Here is a 20,617-nt window from a genome sequence, read left to right on the forward strand (position 1 = left end):
TAAACTTGAATCCTCTTTCCCTAAGGATGCTTTGGATCAATTTTGGTTAATACCGACCGAGTTGTTCTGGCGAAGAAGTCGAAAATGTTAAGAAAAAATCAGACAAACGGACAGATGGAAAAACGGACGCCGAACAAAAAGTGATTGGAAAAGCTCAATTGACCTTTCAATCAGGTGAGCTAAGAAAAAAGGTTCCTGATCTATACCATCTATTAAAGTACATGTATTACGTTTCTTTTTTATTCTGAATGGTTGAAAATAACTTCACAACACGCCCCTGTTTGTGTTTTGATCCACGCATCGTATTTAGCCAATGAGAAAAGTTGTCTTATATGCGTAGAGAGAACCCAAACTTCAAAACATGGCGGATCAGGCGAAGGGTAGTCTGCTAACCAAGTCGTTGAAAAAATGGACAAGAACAAAAACAAAGGTAAGATATAAGATGCTCTATGATAGAATGTTTGCAATACTTGTTTGATTTCTAACGAACTTAATTATGTCGTGTTGCATGCGCCAGTAAATCCACAACAGTGAAACAGGTGCGCGTGACAGCTTCGGAAAGTGGGCAGCTATAGTGCTTTTATTGTCGCTGATTTCACGTGGATAGATGCAAATGTGTTGTCATTTATTTGGCATCATAGGAAAGAGACAGATATACAATGCATTGACGATATTATGTTTGTATATGAAAACAATCGAAATTGAGGATGGTTATTTTTTTTCATCAGGAAGTTATCTGGTTCTCGATGTTTCAATACAGCTGTGATACATGTGCAGATGTAATATTCCTGTTTATGTGTAGCATATTTTTTAGGAATGGAAGTTTTTCATGCTTTGTAGATCCACTAGTGGCACTACAATGTGTCCTTAATATCCACTGTGCACACATGAACAGCTGATATAAAGGAAATCTATGCCAAATCTAATATTGTTCACAACATAAGGAATAATAAAATTCAGGTTGAATATATGTAACTTGGTGCTTAACTGTCACTGTTGGTACACTTTAACATAACCAGACAAGCTACACATTAACATGTCACAGTGTAAAGTTTGATTTTATATGGGATTTTTCCCCGCAAAAAATATCCTTATTCAATAGGCTTATTGTAATACTTTGATATGCATGATGACATTAACATAACAGAGTTTTTTGGGAGGGTCAGCATTATAATTTGTGTATTAGTTTGTCAGATGTCAGGTCCAGCACTGTCCTGACTGTAAATTGTTCAGGCCCGCCCCTCAGGCCCACAAAAACAAGCATCAAAAGTGTGTTTGCATGTTATGAACTGTGCAAATTTGCACTCACAGCCCTTATTGCCCAAAGGGTAGTAATAACCAAGTGTTATATGTATTAGCATTATAAAACAGATACCTTGTTGATGCTTGAACTATTACTTGTGACAACTCGCTGAATTAAGGATAAATGGATTCTAAAAGATTAAAAAAATATATATATAATTGATTTTTGATGGACTTATTGTAGAATTAGAGTGACAAGGGTTCCATATTTAAGCATGAAAGATTTGAAATTTTCAGTTCTAAATTATCAACAAATGGTTTGCATTAATTTCTGTTAAATTGATTTTACAGTTTACAACATGATAGGGAACATGGGGAAGTCAATACATTTTCTTAAAAAAAAAAAAAGGGCCCATGTCAGTTTAATAAAATTTTTACCTTTCCTTTCTTTTCTTTTTTTTATTTATATTTTATTTAATTAAGAAAAAAAATCTTTTAAGAATAGAAATTCCTTTCTATGACTGGTACAATTTAGATGGTAATACAGGTACTAGCTGCCTGCTTGTAATGCTGAATTGCACCCTTAAGGTACATTTATTTCAACAAATCTTGCATATTATGTGAACTTCCTGTGGATTTGAGTTTTCATGTTATGTAATCTTTTTTCCTAGTTCATTGATTCCTAGCTAGGATTAACTGACCCAAACTACATGACTGTATATATCATTCCATACATCATGTACATATGTATACATGCATGTACATATTTAATGATAGTTCTCCATTTCATTAGTCCAATCTGCACCTCATTTATGCATTACACGTTAATTAGAGCTAATTCATTTTACAGGTTCTTCTATATTAAGTGCACTTTCGTAGCTAATGGTTGTGTGATCTGTAGTTACAATTACATCAATCATTTATCCTCTTAATGATAAACAAATTGTGCAGTTATATGGTATGATATATAGGTTTATTTTCATACAACATGTACCGGTACTACATGGTTAGTATATATGACCTATGGTACAAGCAGTCATAAACCTGTTACTTCTTGCCATTTCAAGCAAATTAAATCCTTCTCAGAGAAAAGTATGGCAAAAGAATTTGGAAATCTTTAATCATTGCTTCACATATTTATTATATAATTAAGTGATGGTTTTGCCTGTTCTAAATTGGTATATTGAGTAGATTGAGGTATTTGCAGAGTAAAATTTTTTACATCGATGTTAATCAATTAAATGATTTTGTACTCCCAAAATAAAATACAGTACCTATAATTAAATTATATTTTGCAAATATGCATTACCGTATGTAGTTTATCAAATAAAAACATATGTTGGAATCGTTGAAAGGAGGTGAGAATTGAAAAAAAACCCTGTTATAATTAATATGTAAATAATGACTGTCAAGATGATAACCGTGCATTCGGTATATTTTTTCCCTTGAATCATACTAAAGTGTCATTTAGTTTGCCAAATAAAAACTTTGTGATATTACATGTGCAGAAACATACATGTATACATGAATGTATTTTATGTATTTTTATGACTCTCTCTATATACCTAATAGAGAAAGAAATGAATTTGTTTCTTGGTTTTCTCTACACACGTAAATATGTTACTTATCTATTGAAATTTAATGTGTCAACTAGAGCAGCCTAGTATAAATATATCCATCCTGACAATTTGAGAATTGACTGATATTGAAGATTAAGGCTGTAATGGGATCCGGGGCAGCGTTGTAATGGTTGGTTGAGGCTCGATCTCATTGTATTCTGTGACCTACATACCTTTTATTCATAAAAACTTTTGAGGTCAGTAACTTTACTACTGGTATGTGTCACAATTTTTTAGAGCATGTATTTTTAAAATGTCTCTGTTATTACAAAACAGTCTCTCCTTGTGGTACTACCTGAGTATACATGTAGTATCAGTGGGTATTGTGATTTGTTATTTATAGAACTTATAATATACTACAAATTCTAAAATATTTGCTTGTTAATATACATTTAAGATGGAAAAACAAGTGGACCTTGTGGAGGATAGCTAGATACTGTCACTGCCATGTTAATGTTGGAATTGTGATGGGAGGTGCTCAGTCATGCAAAAAGTACACAATGTATCAAATGACAGTATTTAAAAACTTAATGATATGCAAGAAATTCTTGGTATGCATATGTTGAAAAGAAATTACCTATCTGAACAACCATGCAGAAGGAAAAACTATATAGTGCTGTATCTACCCATTTTATATAAGCCTGAAGATGATACCGGACCTTTGACGTAGATTCTGTCGCACACATTGTAAATGTACACATGCTTAGGCTGAATTAATTCAACACTGAAGATATATTTTCTGCACAGTAAACATTTTTCATGTGAATATTTTATAAAAAGTCATGCTTATACCACTACCCCTGTTACATTGCATACAAATATGGTATGCAATTTCATTTTAAAGACAATTTAAGGTAAAGTAATAAAGCATGGACTTTATGGACTGAATAAAGGATTTCTGATAAATGCTATGTATTTCTATATTTTAGGCATCAAATTGTCATTGTGCCTTTTTAAAAAGAAACGGAGTATTGTGTTGATCTCTCTCTCTCTCCTAAAAAAAAAGGATACTAGTATGGGTACTGACTTTGATCACCTGATTTTTACATATGTACAATGAGAGAACACTGTCACTGTATTATGGTCAGTTTTTCATGTGCATAGGCTGTACATGTATGCCATGGCAGCTGAATCTTTATATTCTGCCACATTTAACAACCCGTGTGCAGATATGACTGTCACAGTTCTCAAGTACTAGCTGTCTCTTTCATGCATCTCCATAGATACAGACTTTTAAGTCCAAAATATCACTATGCAATAAATAAAGTCTGTGAACTTGTTCATTCATTTATCAAACATATTCCATCATGATAGTCTTCTCATTGACAAACAATTTACATTAAAGTTATTCCCTGTATGGTATGAAATCATTTCCATTTTATTTCCTGTCCAATTGAGTATGTTGAGAGTTTCTGTTGATCATCCATCCTCATTATAGGCGAAGTATTTTGTCAAGTTGTTTCAGGAAATTTTTTTCTTAGAGTGTCCTTATTTAACCCACTTGTGGGAAGATATGGTGGTTCCTGTTGATTGAAAAGCACTCTCTCTCTCCCTTCTATAATGAGTTGATAACAAAATCAGAGGATTCACTGAAAACATGTAATGCGAAAGGGTTGTAATGTCTTCAATGTAATGCAAATTGTAATGTCTTCATGTTAAAAGTAAAATCCTTTTCCAAGCCATGAAGGCCTTAGTGCTATCTCTGGTTTCTGTGATGTTAAGAGAAATGAGATTGACTCCCCTTTGATTGGACACCTACACATACATACACACTCCCAGACTTAAGACTTAATATTGGTGTTAAAGTATGATTATACATCTAGATCCATTGCTACATAGATGTATGTGTATACATGTATTTGTATGAACTACTTAGTATACATGTATGTAGTATAATACATGTGATATCAAACACGGTTTACTTTTCAGAATGATTTTGCTTGGAAAAATGTCAAGTTGAAATATTCATTTTTGTAAAAGGAATATGAACTTATAAAGTTTGAAAGAATATAGCCATAAATTATTAAGTTTAAAGCCATCATGAAGCTTATAAACAGTAACTGTTGTTTTGGGACATATAACTTTGCAATAAGCTATTCTGATGTGGGATTAAAATGGTAATAAGCCAGTAGTGCTGAAAATCGACTGATTAATTTGCCATATGACCCACTTCCGTCTGCTTTGTTCCCGTTATGTAATGCTGGTTTTATTTCCTTATATTCATGTATTATCGTTTTTTTTTCATGTCTTCATGCAGTTGGAGTCTCTATGACACTGTACGAAAGGCTGGTTAATGTGTTGTACGTGATTTATGTACATATATGGTCAGAATGTGAACCACTGCTATAATAGACAGCATTTAGTGGAACGCCTGGTCTCATTGACAGTCCTCCAGTGGTACAAGGTTGTGTGTTAAAGCTTGGAGACTTTGCTTTCATTGTAAACACATAAACCAGACACACAGAGTGAATCTACACTGGTTCACACGCCCTGTGGCATTTCTATCGAGTGTACTGGTACATGTAATATTAGATGAGGTTGTGGTCCTTTTTTGCTAAAGTTCAATGAAGCTATGACCCTCTCTGTCATATGGTTTCTTAATTTTTACACATTCCTTTTAGACCAGGCCAAGAGAAAATATTATGAGCTTCAATCTTGAATATTATAATTACTTCCTGACTTCTGAAGACAATAGACTGCCTTGTTAGTACATATCTACATCTATATAAATTGAGACATTTTGCCAATTAACTATGAAACGCCTGCTCCAGAGTAACTGCATGCTAATACCTTTGGTATTCCAACACGTGTGATATAATGTCCATAAGCAGTAATTGAATATACATGATAAAATATTTTTGAGAAGTAAATTAAAAACTTATTTTCATTTTCGATAAACAAGCCAGAAATAGAAAAAATGAGAGTAAGGACGTGGACATGCTTTGGCAGATTCAAGTCAGTGAGCGTTTGCATCAAAATATATACCTACTTGCAATAAATAAAGACAGCTAGGACAAGTTTGTTATGCATCACAGGCTGATACCTTAAATCAGCAATCTATGGTTAACTTAAAAAAACCCTCAAAATATTGGTTAATTTGATAAGAGTCTAGTTTTGATGGAAAGAATTTTTCGGAACGGGGGTGCAGAGGAAGATGGTTAATAAACTAATTAATTCGTACTAAAGTGAAGTGCGAGTTAGCTATGGGTAGATACTTTATATTTGACAACTTTGGTTTAAAATATGCAAACAAATATGCATTGTTTTTTTTATCCATACCACAGGATGAATGACCATCTTTAAGTTCTCCTTAAAGATAGCTTAAAGATGCTTAAAGGTAGCTTAAAGACGATCTTTAAGCCACCTTTAAGCTACCTTTAAGCTATATGTGTTGCTTAAAGATGGCTTAAAGAAAGCGTAAAGATGGCTTAAAGGCAGCTTAAAGACTATCTTTAAGCCACCTTTAAGCCACCTTTAAGGACAACTTATAGGTCCTTAATGTCCAAACTTCTTTAAGCCACCTTTAAGCCACCTTTAAGCTACCTTTAAGCCACCTTTAAGCCATTAAAAAAAATTTATTTCAATATTGTGCTTAATTTCCAACAAAATGTATTAACTTTATGAAAGAAAAGGTATTAAACCGGTTTTTGTTCTAGAAAGAAAAATGAAAAAAAACCACAAAATAAAACCGGCCACAGCGAGAATTGAACCCGGGACCCTTAGTTTTCTAGCATCACCACACTTCCTCTGCGCCACGGCAACTTACATATCTATTAGCGTGTTTATATCCTATATATCAGTGGATATTGAATCACTGTATTGAATGTGTTTACTTGAAAAGATTTTGACAAACCATTCAGTTTGTAACAATAAATTATATCTAATTTATAAATTACATGCATGCGTGTATTTAGAATGAAATACGGAACTTGGTCTTCAGTGAACAAAAATATATTATACCTAAATGGAAACCGTTAGGTTCACTATAGTAGGCTTTCTTAGTTAATAAATTTAAACCGAGTAGATATACGTTCATCTAATTTATAGCTATAAAAAGAAAATGAAATCATTTCTTTTATGAAATGCATTGATACTATTAGGGTATTTGTTCAATTTCCCGCAATTTCCCGGTTTTCATGATCGCGGCGCCGTTCCAATATGTTTAAATATTTACATGTAATTGTATGTACATGATTTTTAAACTATCAATTCTATAACAAACAAAATTACCAATTACCGGTGACGTATTTACTGCATGTGGCAATCGCAAATGACTTGTATATACAATTGTATGATGTGCCAGGCCGGGTATATTTGACATATTTACCCTTATACATATATTTAAATAATCAACCCCTATTTATGATCACCGGTACATTAATTAATTAGCCTCAAGATTTTACTCTTACATACATGTATCGTTAATTTGTAGACGTAACATCTTTGAAACCCAGAGCTAGGAAATAATACTTTGAAAATGAATTACAAATGTAAATTAACTTTTATTCACTAGACTTATCGTATACTCGTACATACTAAGATTCAACGCCTTTAGAAACCCTGACGTGCACCTGGGCACACGACACACCTGTTGTGTATATCTTGTATATTCTGTGTTAGTTCCAGGGGTTTTCTTAAGTTGGACAAACAATAGACGTTAATTAGATATACACAAACATGCACCTGGGCACACGACACAACTGTTGTGTATATCTTGTATATTCTGTGTTAGTTCCAGGGGTTTTCTTAAGTTGGACAAACAATAGACTCTAATTAGATATACACAAACGAACAAAACTATGTCTAGACAAACAAAGCAGTAATATCCTGCCTGATATAACAAAGGCAGTTGAGGGTCTTTTCATCTTTAACATGTATCTAGCAGATCTAGAGTTAGAAATAATGAAAATTGAAAAAAAAAATACAAACCTTAAACCGATTATCAAATTAAATCATGCATTTTTGGTTCATTATCTTTATTTTGTTTAATAACCGGAGGAACAGAGAGAGAGAGAGAGAGAGAGAGAGAGAGAGAGAGAGAGAGAGAGAGAGAGAGAGAGAGAGAGAGAGAAAGAGAGAGAGAGAGAAAGAGAGAGAGAGAGAGAAAGAGAGAGAGAGATATTTTTTTCACCGATTAATTTATATTAGGAAACAAACATACTTTAATTAGTTTTATGCACATATTAAGATACAGAGACTGCGCTCATCCCTACAATAATTTTGAAACCCCCAAAAAATTATAAAGAATTTTATAACGGCAATCTGTGTCCATCAGAGCGGTGCTGATGATAGCGATCTGTGTTTAATGGAGCGACGATTAAAACCGCCTGGAACACCCCCCCCCCCCCCCCTCCTTGGAAATTATATTATCACTCGGATGACCCCCTCCCATCTCTATAAAAGAGCTTTTGCATTTAATATATGTTTTTATTGTTCAGCTTGATCAATATTGACTTAAAGGCCACTTAAAGACAGTGTAAAGGCAGTGTAAAGAGAGCGTAAATGCCACTTAAAGATGCTTAAAGATGGCTTAAAGGTGGCTTAAAGGTGGCTTAAAGAAGTTTGGACATTAAGGACCTATAAGCACTTGCTTAAAGGTGACTTAAAGGCGGCTTAAAGGTTGTATAGCCTTTAAGCTCCTTTAAGTCACCTTTAAGCCACCTTTAAGGACTTGCTTAAAGATGGTTTTTCGCCCTGTGTACATTTTTAAAACTGCAGATTGGTAGTTAATCTTAAACATTAATTAATTTATAAACAATGAACATATTTTGTGATCTATGTTTATATTTAAACAATAAAATGCTATCTTTGGTGATTTATTCGGGATATGAAAGTGGCGACATTGCAGAAAAATAACATAACCCGCATTAGCGAGTTTTGTAAATATTTTCTGCAATGATCGCTATACCTTCATATCCCGAATGAATCACCAAAGATAGCATTTTATTCGAATTATCAAAGAAAGTATTTTATTGTTTATATTTACATCTTTCTTTTAACTAATTAATAAATTGATTTTTTTTAGGTCACTGTAGGTTATGGCCAATCGATTAACAGTGTGTGACGATTTCAGTAATGCCAGTTTCAGTTGCTGTAGATTTTGACCAATTGATAAACAGGGTGTGTCAGTCTGGCTGATTCTTAACTATATTGAGTTTCTGTAAGAAGTAGAAGGAATCATACTTCAATTGGTAGATGTAAATATTATTAAAGCTGCTTGGTCCGATTTTTTTGTTAATACAGTATCATATTTTTTTCCATACAAGCCATTTATCTTAGAAAGTTATGGACTTTCTCCTATTTACACCAGCAGAATCAGTCTCCTTTCAAAGTTAGAAATATTCAAAGTAAATAAAAATAATTTCTCTTTGGGCAAACGAAAAAACAAACCAAAATGCATCACGGGAATGTTTAGAAAAGGAAACCGCTTCGTTTCGTCCCCCGAATGATTTTGGTTATCCAACCCGCATGCTATGCATTGATTGTAAAGAAAGCAGACTTCAGAAATATTGGCGAACAAAACGTACACATGTTTATTTGTAATTTGTCTGATCATTTCGACCTTTATTTAAAGCGATGTCAAAGTCGTAACACAACCATACCCGGCTCGTCGTCAAGGGTGAAATTTAACATGAGGCGAAATAACGCGGTACCCTTTTATGTCGTTTGTTTTGTTAGCAAATTTTGTACGTATTTTTCTTCATTGAAATATGGCTTGATTGACTGGAAAACTACTGCAATGCCTATTTTTATACATATACTAAGCATAACCATCGTTTAAAAGGGTGCATAAAATTTGATACAAAATCGGACCAAGCAGCTTTAAATAATGTATGCATAAGATGGGGGAAGTTGAATGGAGAGGGCAACTTTTTTCTTCAATAGTCTTTTATCTAGAATTCATATTTCATTGGAACAATGAAAAAATTATGGTGAAAGAACTATATATGATAAGCGTTAAATTTGGCCCCCATAATTCATCATTTTTTAAAAGTGTTTCGGGAACAATAAAATGTAATGTTACAATTTAGAAGAGTTGATATAAAATGTATTTTTCACATAGTTGTTTGATTTATTTGCAGTCACTTGCAGTATATGACGTCAGAAGTGACGCTATTTCTATAATTCAATTAATATCAGTCGAAAATAGACATTTTTCTCATCTTTTTACGAATGGGAAATATAGAGCGCATGCTTGAACCAGGACAAATTTTTTGTCACGTATTAGACTTGGCTAGATACATCTCTGATTAAAATATTTTGTTGGTTCAAACATGCGCTCTTTGTTTCTTGAAAGAAAAACTGCTTGAAAACAAGCTTTTTTATGCTAAAATGCAAAAATGGCGGGAAAAGGTTGACTTTACAATGCCGTATTTCTAAATAGTGGGCACTTGAATAAAAATGAACATTAAGTAAAAACATCACATATATATATGTACAAAGAAAACAAAGAATTACAGTAAAATAATGATATTCCTTTTAGGGGGCCATTTTAGGCCCATACCATATATAGTCCTTTGAGCTAAAGAACAAAATTAGGAATACGACGCACTAAATACTGACTCACTGGTTTGAAAGTTTGCTAATTTTTCCAGTCAGCTGTACAACACTTACGTATATATCGTCCTTTTTAGTTTTTATTTTTCATTCCTGCCCGCTCCTGTAAATATCCAGCAATGTTGTTTTTTTATTTCAAATTTAAAGAATATTTTTAAAAAAGAAACTAAGAAAAAACTGGGCACAGTATATACCAAAATTTAATGAACAAAAGTATAAGGTTCTACATATTAAGCATTGTATCTCACAAATGTGTAAAGTGTTATTTCCTGCGCTTGCGCGCGATATCATCTAGTACATATATATAAATAAAAAGTGCTCTTTTGTTGTGATATTTACCTGTTTTAGTAATTAACAGTATTAATTATTGTTAACAAGATGAGATGATTATCATACATTATTTTCAATTAAGAGGAGATAAATATGGAAACCACTGGTATTTATCTTTCACTCAAAATAGCTGAAGATGTCAGTATTCACCATGCAATTTACTTCCCAATGCAGTTGTTGAACATGATATGGAATTCAATTTCATTGCTCTAATTGAAAAAGGACAGGACTGACTTGATGCATGCATTTTTTTCCAAATCTTAGTGCACACCTTAGAAGTGCAAATGTTTAGTATGATTATATATTTACTGTATTGGTTGTATGATGGTAGGGAGAACTGTAATGACCCCGGCCTCTTGATTTTGAGGTCAAAACGTCAGAGTTCAACATGTGCACTTTGTTTATGGAAAGTGATGTCAAGTTTTCCGTATGGTCCACTCCAAAGCTAGAGTGATCATGTGTTGAGTAGATTGAGCTGATACAAGTATTCCTTCTTTATATGTACATGTAAGTTGGCAATGTACCTTCCCTTGGTGTCTTTCATCTTGATCAACCAATGAAAATGAGATATGTGTCCAAAATATTAACGGTCAAGTTGTATTGCAGTGACAAATACTCCATTCTTAATGAGATACTGGTAGTACTGAAAACGAGGCTAAGGTCAGTATACAAGGTCAGAATGCAAGCATGGTGGAAAATATAAAAGCGTCCCCGAACTCTATTCGTGATTTGAATGTTTTCTCCTATCTAACATTTGGATTTGTTGCAGAAACTGAAAAAAAGTCATCGGCCATGCAGTCTTGTTACAAAAAGATAGAAACAACGGCTATAAAAACTTTAGTGAAAATCAGAGATGGGTTATTTTTCTCATGAAGGGAGCGGGCCAATTTTATAGGAATAAACAAAAACTAAATGGCGATCTAATTATAATATTGGTTTTTCATTGAATGACATTTAATAACAATATTAAAATTTTTGGATTTTCCCCTCAATAATGTGTATTTTAATTGTCTGTTTTGAATAGTCCCACAAGAAATCAATAGTCTTAATCCTAGTCATGAGCTTTTGCTTCTTGAGTACACTATTTTTTTCCGAGCACTTACTTTTTTTAACTGTTTTATTTGACTTTACTACACCAGGGACATATATATATGTTCCTGCTACACAAGACCCTATGACTCTTGTCTATGATTTAATTTCTTTGACTTTATTTCTTGTTTTTTATATGACTGCCAACTCCATATATTTGAGAGAAAAAAATATTTGCAGTTGATGTAAATTAATATTTCAAGAATTTACAATGATATTTTTAAAAATGATAATTTCATTATCTGCTTTTACACTTTTCATTCTCACTGAATATAAGGGTTTATGTAAAAACTGTAGACAAGCAAAACTATTACGCTATTTGTTTAGAGTTTAACTGTACTTACAGTATAAAGTCATGTTGAGTTGTATATATAAGTAAGACATATAATGTCCAAGTTGTCCTGAGCTTGTAAATTGACAAAACCAGCTACACAAGAAAACTACCTGACCGCGGGAATATTCTGTCAGCCAATCAACAACCAGAATTAAATATCGAAATTAACCATTTGCTATTTTTAACTTTAAAGGGATAACACGTATTATTAACACAACTGTTTAATATAAATTATTTTATCATTGTATTTTTGGAATTTCGACACGTGGCTTATGATTATTCTTTGAGAAAGGAGACATATGCTAGCTGTTTATTCATTGTTAGAGGGTTATGAGATTTACATGTTAAGAAAACGTTTTAAATTTAATGATTTTTGTTTCAGGAGAGAAAAGCTTTTAATTAACACTGTATGGCTTTGTTTGTCTTTTTCTAGGTTCTACAGAATCTAGGTAAAGCAGAGAAAACATTTGATGAGCGGATTGATGAACATGCCCACAAATTGGAGAGGCAGCAGGTAAAATCAATGGCTTAAACAAATCGCAAATACACAAATGTACATGTATACACTGCATGACCATTCTCAAAACCCAGCATCAGTCTTGCTTCTCAGACGGTCAGAGAAATGAGACGATTGAATGGGGGTTTCTGATGATGCTAGCAGCTCTACTTGTTAGCAAAATTGTATGTAACTATAATTTAGCAAGTTACTCACAATAATATTGTATTAATAAGTAGATGCATATTGTAATCAGATCATGTACCATTACCCCTGCATTAAATGAACTAAAATTCAAATTAAAATTGTATACTGTAGATTGGCAAACAATCACGATGGTTTTAATTTCACGATTCATCATTTTCCCACAAAATTAAACCCACCGTGAATACTACCATTAGTTTCAAAAAACGTTTTAATGCTTATGTTCTGATCAATTGATTTTCTAGCAGTGTGAAATTAAAATCATCGTGATTGGTACTTAATTAGAAATCGTGAAATTTTAACACTGTGGAATTAAAACAACTTACAGTAATTGAAGTAGCAACTGACCAATGCACCAATACAATGCAAAATTGTACCAGTACATTGTTTCATACCCTTGTTCATTTAACAAGTCTCTTGAACAAGTGACATCTTAACTTACAAAGACCTCAATACACTGCAATACTTGTAAGAGAATTCATATTATTTAAAGCTGATACAAGGTACATGTACATACAGAGGAGCTGATGTACCAGTTGTCAGAATTACATGCATATATTTAATGTGAGCATTTCTTTAGTAATGAACAAAATGCATTTGTCATCAGTGATAATTGATACAAGCTAGTAGCTGGTCCAGTAGCATTGACAATAAGCCAAGTTACTATTCCAAATGTTTTAAGGATACAGACATACTTTAGCTGCAATAATAAAAGGCCAGAATCAACAAAATTTTTATCTTGATAAACTTCTTTTGTTTATGCACAAAGTGCCATAAAATCCCCTCTAAACTGAATATTTGATGGTTACATAAATATACGCATGAAGTTGATTATAATACCATACCGAAAAATTCCACATTTTATCTTTAAGTTACACATCATGAGTGTAAGATTAATCTGCATTGTTATGTTTTTATAGGAAGTGGCAGGGAAACTTCACAAAGAGCTTAGAGGATACATCCACTGTGCCAAAGGTCTGCAGTCTTTCCACCAACACCCATTGCATTCTATTCAAGATGTTTATCATTGCATTACAAACATACTTAAAATGCTTGCTCTAACATTAGAGAACTTGAAACCTTTTGTGATTTAAAAGGATGCATGTGTCTTAAATGATAAATGTTCTTAAAATTAGGAGCTTTTAACTTAATATAGGTAGAATTATGTGTTTGATAAACATGGTATGATGCAAATCATTTTTTGCTCCACTTTTTTTGTTGTTGCATAATTATGATTAACTGCTGGTTAATGAATTAGTAGACATGATTTTCTTCTCCTTGCTTTCAATAACAAATAATGCTATGTCTTGTAGCTATGCAAGCTGCTTCCAAAAATCTGTACCAAGTTCTACAGGAAACCTATGAAGAAGATTGGGACGATTATGAAAATGTGAAATCTCAGCTAAATGTAAGGTCATTCTTTCTGATATCCATTGGTTAAGTATGGATCATCATTTTAAATGCACCAAACTGACTTGATCTGCACATGATCTAAAGGAACTTGATACCATAGATGGTCTGATCTCAGACCCAAAGCACATTGTAGGGAACTTATTCAATCATTGTGTTTGCCTGATCATCAAATTATGAGCATCAACAGCTTTTTGAGCTATTGCATTTATTTAATGATAGAACTATGATTGCATCAGGTAACATGAAAATATTACCAGTAGTAAGAAAAAAAGGGGCACATTTTTTTTAAAAGGGGTGGGGGGTGTTTGATTTTGATTACTTAAGCCAAGCTTTGCTTCAGTTAATATTTTTATCATCTTCATGACTTTGATTTAATATCTACAGTATGGTCAGGTCTGGTGTATGTTACATGTGAATTACTACTCAGGACAGAGGGGCCGTGATGACTTATTGTTTTCTACAAACTTTGTATTTTGAATTGATACAGGTTTTCATAATCTGTCATCCTTGATTCGTGTGTGTGTCTTTACAGATCAGCTCAGAAAAAATATTTATTTACATATTGTTTGAATTAGAAGTCAGGTTTCTTATAGTGAACATGACACATTAACGAGACTAGGCTTACCGTACCCAAAAGTTTATTTCACAGAGATTTTTTTAATGTGTTAGTACTGAATTAAAACCACATGATGCTAAAACATCTGAAGGAATGTCATTATTGTCAGTCTTAAAGCCTATGAGTTTTGTTACCCAATGAAGTAAATATTTCCACTGTGGAAGTCTTGAGAAGCAGGTATTTTATTTGTTCGAGAATAAAGGTTAAGATGCATTAACTGTGATTTTAGTTATCTTTGAGTCGATGTTGTATATTAGAATGCTGTCTTGAGGGAAACTTTTTTAGCTCACCTGAGCTGAAAGCTCAAATGAGCTTTTCTGATTACTTGTTGTCTGGTGTCCATCTGTCTTTTTGTATGTCTTTTTGTCTGTCCATCTGTAAACTTTATACATCTTCAACTTCTTCTCCAGAACCACTGGGCCAATTTCAACCAATCTTGGTAGAAAGCATCCTTAGGTAAAGGGGGCTCAATTTTGTTAAGGGCCACACTCTCTTTTAAAGGGAGATTATCAAGAAATTTTAAAAATTTGTTGGTATCTTTAAAAAATCTTCTTCTCAAAAACCAATAGGCTAGAAAAGCTGTAATTTGTGTTGAAGCATCCTCAAGTTGTGTAGATTGAAGTTTGTTCAAACCATGATCCCTGGGGCCACCACGGGGGGTCGAATTTTTTACATAGGAATATATAGAGAAAATAAAAATATGAATTTTTTATTTACAGGATCTATCATACAACATTGTTAAGATATTTTGTAGGTGATTTCATAAAGCTGATTTTATTATGTCTATTGTTGCTCAGGTGAGCAATGTTGCCCATGGGCCTCCTTTTTAATGTGTGTTATCTTTGACAATTTTAAACAATCTCCAGTACACTTTGTATAAATTAATTATTTAAGTGTGCTAAAAGTCAAAAGGTATTTTTCTTTCCAAGAATAATCAGCAGACCAGTCAATATAGCTTGAATCAAAATGTTTAAGATTAATGAATATATAGAATTAATATGGTTGCATTTTGAATAAAAAAGAATTATTTGGAATCTGGTTTTTTTCAGTCCTTAGAACTGATGTGGCACAACTACCTACAGAGCTTGAATGACAGTGTGAACGAGCCACTCAACACTTACATGAGTCATTTTCCAAATCTCAGAGTTAGTATCATGTAGAAAAGTCTGATCACAGAGACCTTTTGAACAGTAATCAGTTCTAGGTGATATTCTGTAAAGGTTATTAGCATGTGCAATATGAAGCTAGCAGTTCTTGTGAGCAAGATATTGAATTATTGATGCTATTTGCATAAAAAAGCTTGTAACTGATTAGGCCCAGCTTAAGAAAGCTAGCTTAGTAGTGCACATTTATTTACATACATGTTACAAATAACAAATATACCTTGCCAATCTTTGTATCAGGCACAAGGTAGAGTACTGATCAGACCCAACCTAACAGAAAGTAAACCCCAACTTAACCCTGGGTTTACTTTCTGGGTTTACTTCGGGTTTTTAATACAGTGGACCCAGAGTAAACCCAAAGTAAACTAAGAGTGGACACAGAGAGTAAACCTGGTCAGAAGTATACCCCTGAAAGCAGACGCTAACTGTGTACCGGTATTCGGAATATACAAGGTGCAGGAATTACAGGCAGTAGGATGGTAAGATAAAGGAGGGGTCTACTTCAGTGCGTACAGTTGACCTCAAAAGCAATTTCTAAGTAAACCTCGTGTGGACCCAAATTTTCAAAAAGCAAACCCAGAGTAAACCCCGAGTAAATCCCAAAAGTAAACCCTGGGTTTAGTTGGGGTTTACTCTGGTGTTAGGGTGGGTCTGATCTGTATTGTATATTGATATATGTATGATATGTATTTTATTGTCATTGGTGTTCTTGTCTAGTGTATCTTTGATATTAATGTTAGAGTACCAGTGATTCATTTTGAAGTGCGTCCTCTGTAATATACGCACAAATTTTGCTAAGGACGCATATTTTCATTATAGGATATGTGCATCACAGAGGATGCATTAAGTTTAGAAATACACATGCACATTTTCTCTCTAAGAAGTTCCAGAACATCAATTGTTCCTCTTTTAACCAACTAAGTAGATGTCTGAAATGTTCCAAATAATAAAAAACCACACTACAAAATCCAAAATCTTATTGATCAACACTTAGTTATTAACCAATCAGATCCAATGATGCATGACATTACGGTGGGGAAATTGATGTCGACCATTGTGCCACTGAATAAAACTAATAAATTCCCCCCAAACCAGGATAGATTAACCAGAGTTTATGAAAAAGTAGACAAGTTGTAGTTAATCTGAAATATTAACAAGAAGGAAAGGAATGCTAATCCAAAACATGAATAATTGATAGTGGCAATAAAGAAACAGAAAAAACTTGGAAGAGTCCCAGTGACAGCACTTAGCCTGTCTCTTAGTATTGTCATTTTGAATTTGATTTTAAAAATATATAAATATTGCTTGTTTGATGTTCATGTTTTTTGTGGAATAAAATATGGAGTCATAATTTTCTGGTTGGGACACATAGTTATGATTAAAAGGGTTCCTTTGGGCCCATAAAGACCATTTTCAAAATGAGTCACTGGAGTACCAGTGATTACCCTCTCCCCTTGTGCAAATTACAGAGGTACGTAGTACAGCATTTCTGTGTGTACATGGATGTGAATTAGGGTTACCTTTTACAAAATATGTATTATCAATATTATTAATAATGTCATGAAAAAATCCTTCAAAAGAATGACAGTATTAACAAAATATGTTTCTTATAACAATTATTATAATGCTTTGATAGATTGTCATTTTGCTACAAAGGCCTTGCACTTATTTGCAAAATGTGTTACACATTTGACCACAGATATAAATTCTGAATTCAGCATTATTTTTTGTTTAATAAAATACGGGTTTAAACTCAAACAACAGTATATTTAGTCATCCAGGGTTGATTAATTAGGAAATAAAACATCAGAAAAAATGTTTATATATCGATAATACAATGCAAGAAAATGAACAGTTTTCATATGATATTCTTGTTTCTCATATTGCAGTGTTGACCCCGTTATGTCACAATTCATCTTGCGCCAAATCGGCTTCATTAAAAAATCGTTCAGGTGTGAAATCCGGTTTTCCCCAAATATCTTGAAAACTACTTATGCGATCACAGTAAAAATTTTAGGATGATGTTTTTACACAGAAATCTCCATAATATAATCAAAGTACTGAAGTACTGACGGGAGCTGATTTTATCGATTATCATTTAATATTCAAAATCAACGATATGTGATTTTGCATGGCAAGTAGTATCAGTAATCGAAATATTTCTGAGAAATTATATGGATCCAGGCAAGATTAAACTTTCGTCTTATTCAATTAAATGCTCGGCTGCCTCCATTTATCTCCGACAAGCAAGAGAGACCCTGTTTCGTCGGATATTAACGGAGACGGCTGAGCATCTGGTTGAACGAGAGTACATTGAACTCTAGTGTAGGAATACATACGACTTTAAAAATATCTAAACTGTTTGTACAATTTAAAATCTTACTATTTTCATGGTATTAATAAATAAGTCTTCTTAAAAATCAATGCTTCGAAATACATAGCATCAAATTTATTGATTGTTTTCAAGAACTAAGTGTTGTCAGCAGTATTGATTTGTGCTTAGGTCCAAACACTGTTTCACTTTCGCTTTGCCCGAGTAAGTGCATAGGAGAGTTGATTAAAATCAACTCCCAAAAAATGGACCAGCTCTGTAGGTACCCTTACAATAGTACATACTTATACAAAAGTCTTATTAAAGGTACCATGGTTATCTTGCAATTCATGGGAGTGAATTTGATGATTTTATATACATGTACAATTTAAGAAGATGGGTTATCTTGCAATGGGTGTAAATTTGATGTTTTTATATATAAATGTACTACAGACCTTTATAGATATGATAAAAAATCTCAAAAAGGGTAAATACTGCTGGTAAGCACATTGTATGAATTGATAATTTGGTGTATCAAATTTGGTCAGACACGACTTATCTTCCATTATTTTTTTTAAAATAATTTGATCTCAACAATATAAAGTTTCTACTACTTAAATGCGTGATTATTTTTTTTATTTCATTTGATACTTTTTTAATTTGATATATAGCTAGGTTTATTACAATGGAAAAAATAGATACAATGGCTCGATTTATTTATAAGCATTCAGTGGCATTTTCCATGCAATAATGAGAAAATCCCAAAGTATTCTTACTCCAAAAATAGCCCGGTAATGGACCCTGAATTTTTTGGCATATATTAATGCATGTTTTAGATGCAAATATAGATAAGGGAGAAATTTTTATGCAAATATATCTAAAACTGAGAAAAGTCATGTGTTCTTAATCTACATGACTGCATGTCAACAAATTGCCATATCTTCCCTGTGTATATCGACCCCTGCATGTTTAGAATAATATCAGACCTTGCATTGGGCAAAACGTTTGTTTATATGAAATAGATATATATATTGGTTTGCTGTAGTTACATTGATGCATGTCCATTAATTATAGCACCAACTTTTAGATTTTGTATAATTTACAGTTTCTAGGATACATTTCTTAATTCATTGAATGTGCACTGGTTTTATCAATTAAATATGTTGTTGCATACATATTTAATACTTTAATGTACATTGATTTTGAGAACCTACTTCATGAAAGTTGGTGTTTAGGGAATATCAGTGAATTAAACTGCAGGATTTGAAAGATTATGAAGACTTGCAGATGAAAAGCTAACATATATATATTGTTACTCCATTATGATTTAGTCCATGTATGTGTTGACTAAACTCATGGATATTTTTATACCCCCGCTCCGAAGAAGAGGGGGTATACTGTTTTACCCTTGTGTGTCTGTCCGTCCGTAACAAAAATTTCTGCCGCATTTATCTCAGCAACTATTTATCGCAGATGCTTGAAATTTCTACACAGTGTTTGTTAAGGCATGGCATATCGTGGGATATATTTTTGTACCAATCGGACGTCAACTTCCTGTTAAATGACGACTTTGCTTATTTTTTAACCAAAATTTTCAAAAAAAATTTTGTCAAAGATTTCTCAGCAACTATTTATCGCAGATGCTTGAAATTTTTACACGGTGTTTGTTAAGGCATGCCATATCGTGGGATATTTTTTTGTACCACTCGGATGTCAACTTCCTGTTAAATGACGACTTTGCTCATTTTTTAGCCAAAATTTTCAAACAAATTTTTGTCAAAGAATTATAAATATTCTTTATTATAAATATATATTATAAATAATATGACTTTGTTTATTTTTAGCCAAAATTTTTTAACAAATTTTCGTCAAAGATTTCTCAGCAGCTATTTATTGCAGATGCATGAAATTTTTACACAGTGTTTGTTAAGGCATGCCATATCGTGGGATATTTTTTTGTACCAATTGGACTTCAACTTCCTGTTAAATGAGTACCTTGTTAATTTTAGCCAAAATTTTCAAACAGATTTTCCTCAAAGAATTCTCAGCAGCTATTTATTGCAGATGCTTGGAATTTTAACACACTATTTGTTTAGGCATGCCATATCCTGGGATATATTTCTGTACCAATCGGATGCCAGATTTCTGTTAAATGTCGACTTTGCTTATTTTGCATATTCACATCAGAGCGGGGGTATCACTAGTGAGCATTGGCTCACAGATATCTTGTTTTAATAGTTTTT

At 32.9% G+C, this 20,617-nt stretch overlaps 1 protein-coding gene across 2 annotated transcripts in view; it reads left to right on the plus strand.

Annotated features, from left to right (window-relative positions):
* Positions 1 to 340: 340 nt before the first annotated feature.
* Positions 341 to 20,617, plus strand: part of LOC105342832 (myc box-dependent-interacting protein 1) — a 48,242-nt gene continuing 27,965 nt past the window's right edge. For both annotated transcript variants that reach the window (XM_034478926.2, XM_034478934.2), the window contains exons 1-5: positions 341 to 430; positions 12,605 to 12,685; positions 13,792 to 13,846; positions 14,185 to 14,279; positions 15,950 to 16,045. In XM_034478926.2, the coding sequence (XP_034334817.2) occupies positions 362 to 430; positions 12,605 to 12,685; positions 13,792 to 13,846; positions 14,185 to 14,279; positions 15,950 to 16,045 (396 nt within the window). In that variant the 5' untranslated portion in view covers positions 341 to 361. The remainder of the gene's footprint in view (positions 431 to 12,604; positions 12,686 to 13,791; positions 13,847 to 14,184; positions 14,280 to 15,949; positions 16,046 to 20,617) is intronic.

The sequence above is a fragment of the Magallana gigas genome, chromosome 5 (assembly GCF_963853765.1).
Source record: "Magallana gigas chromosome 5, xbMagGiga1.1, whole genome shotgun sequence".
In the NCBI taxonomy this organism is placed as follows: domain Eukaryota; kingdom Metazoa; phylum Mollusca; class Bivalvia; order Ostreida; family Ostreidae; genus Magallana; species Magallana gigas.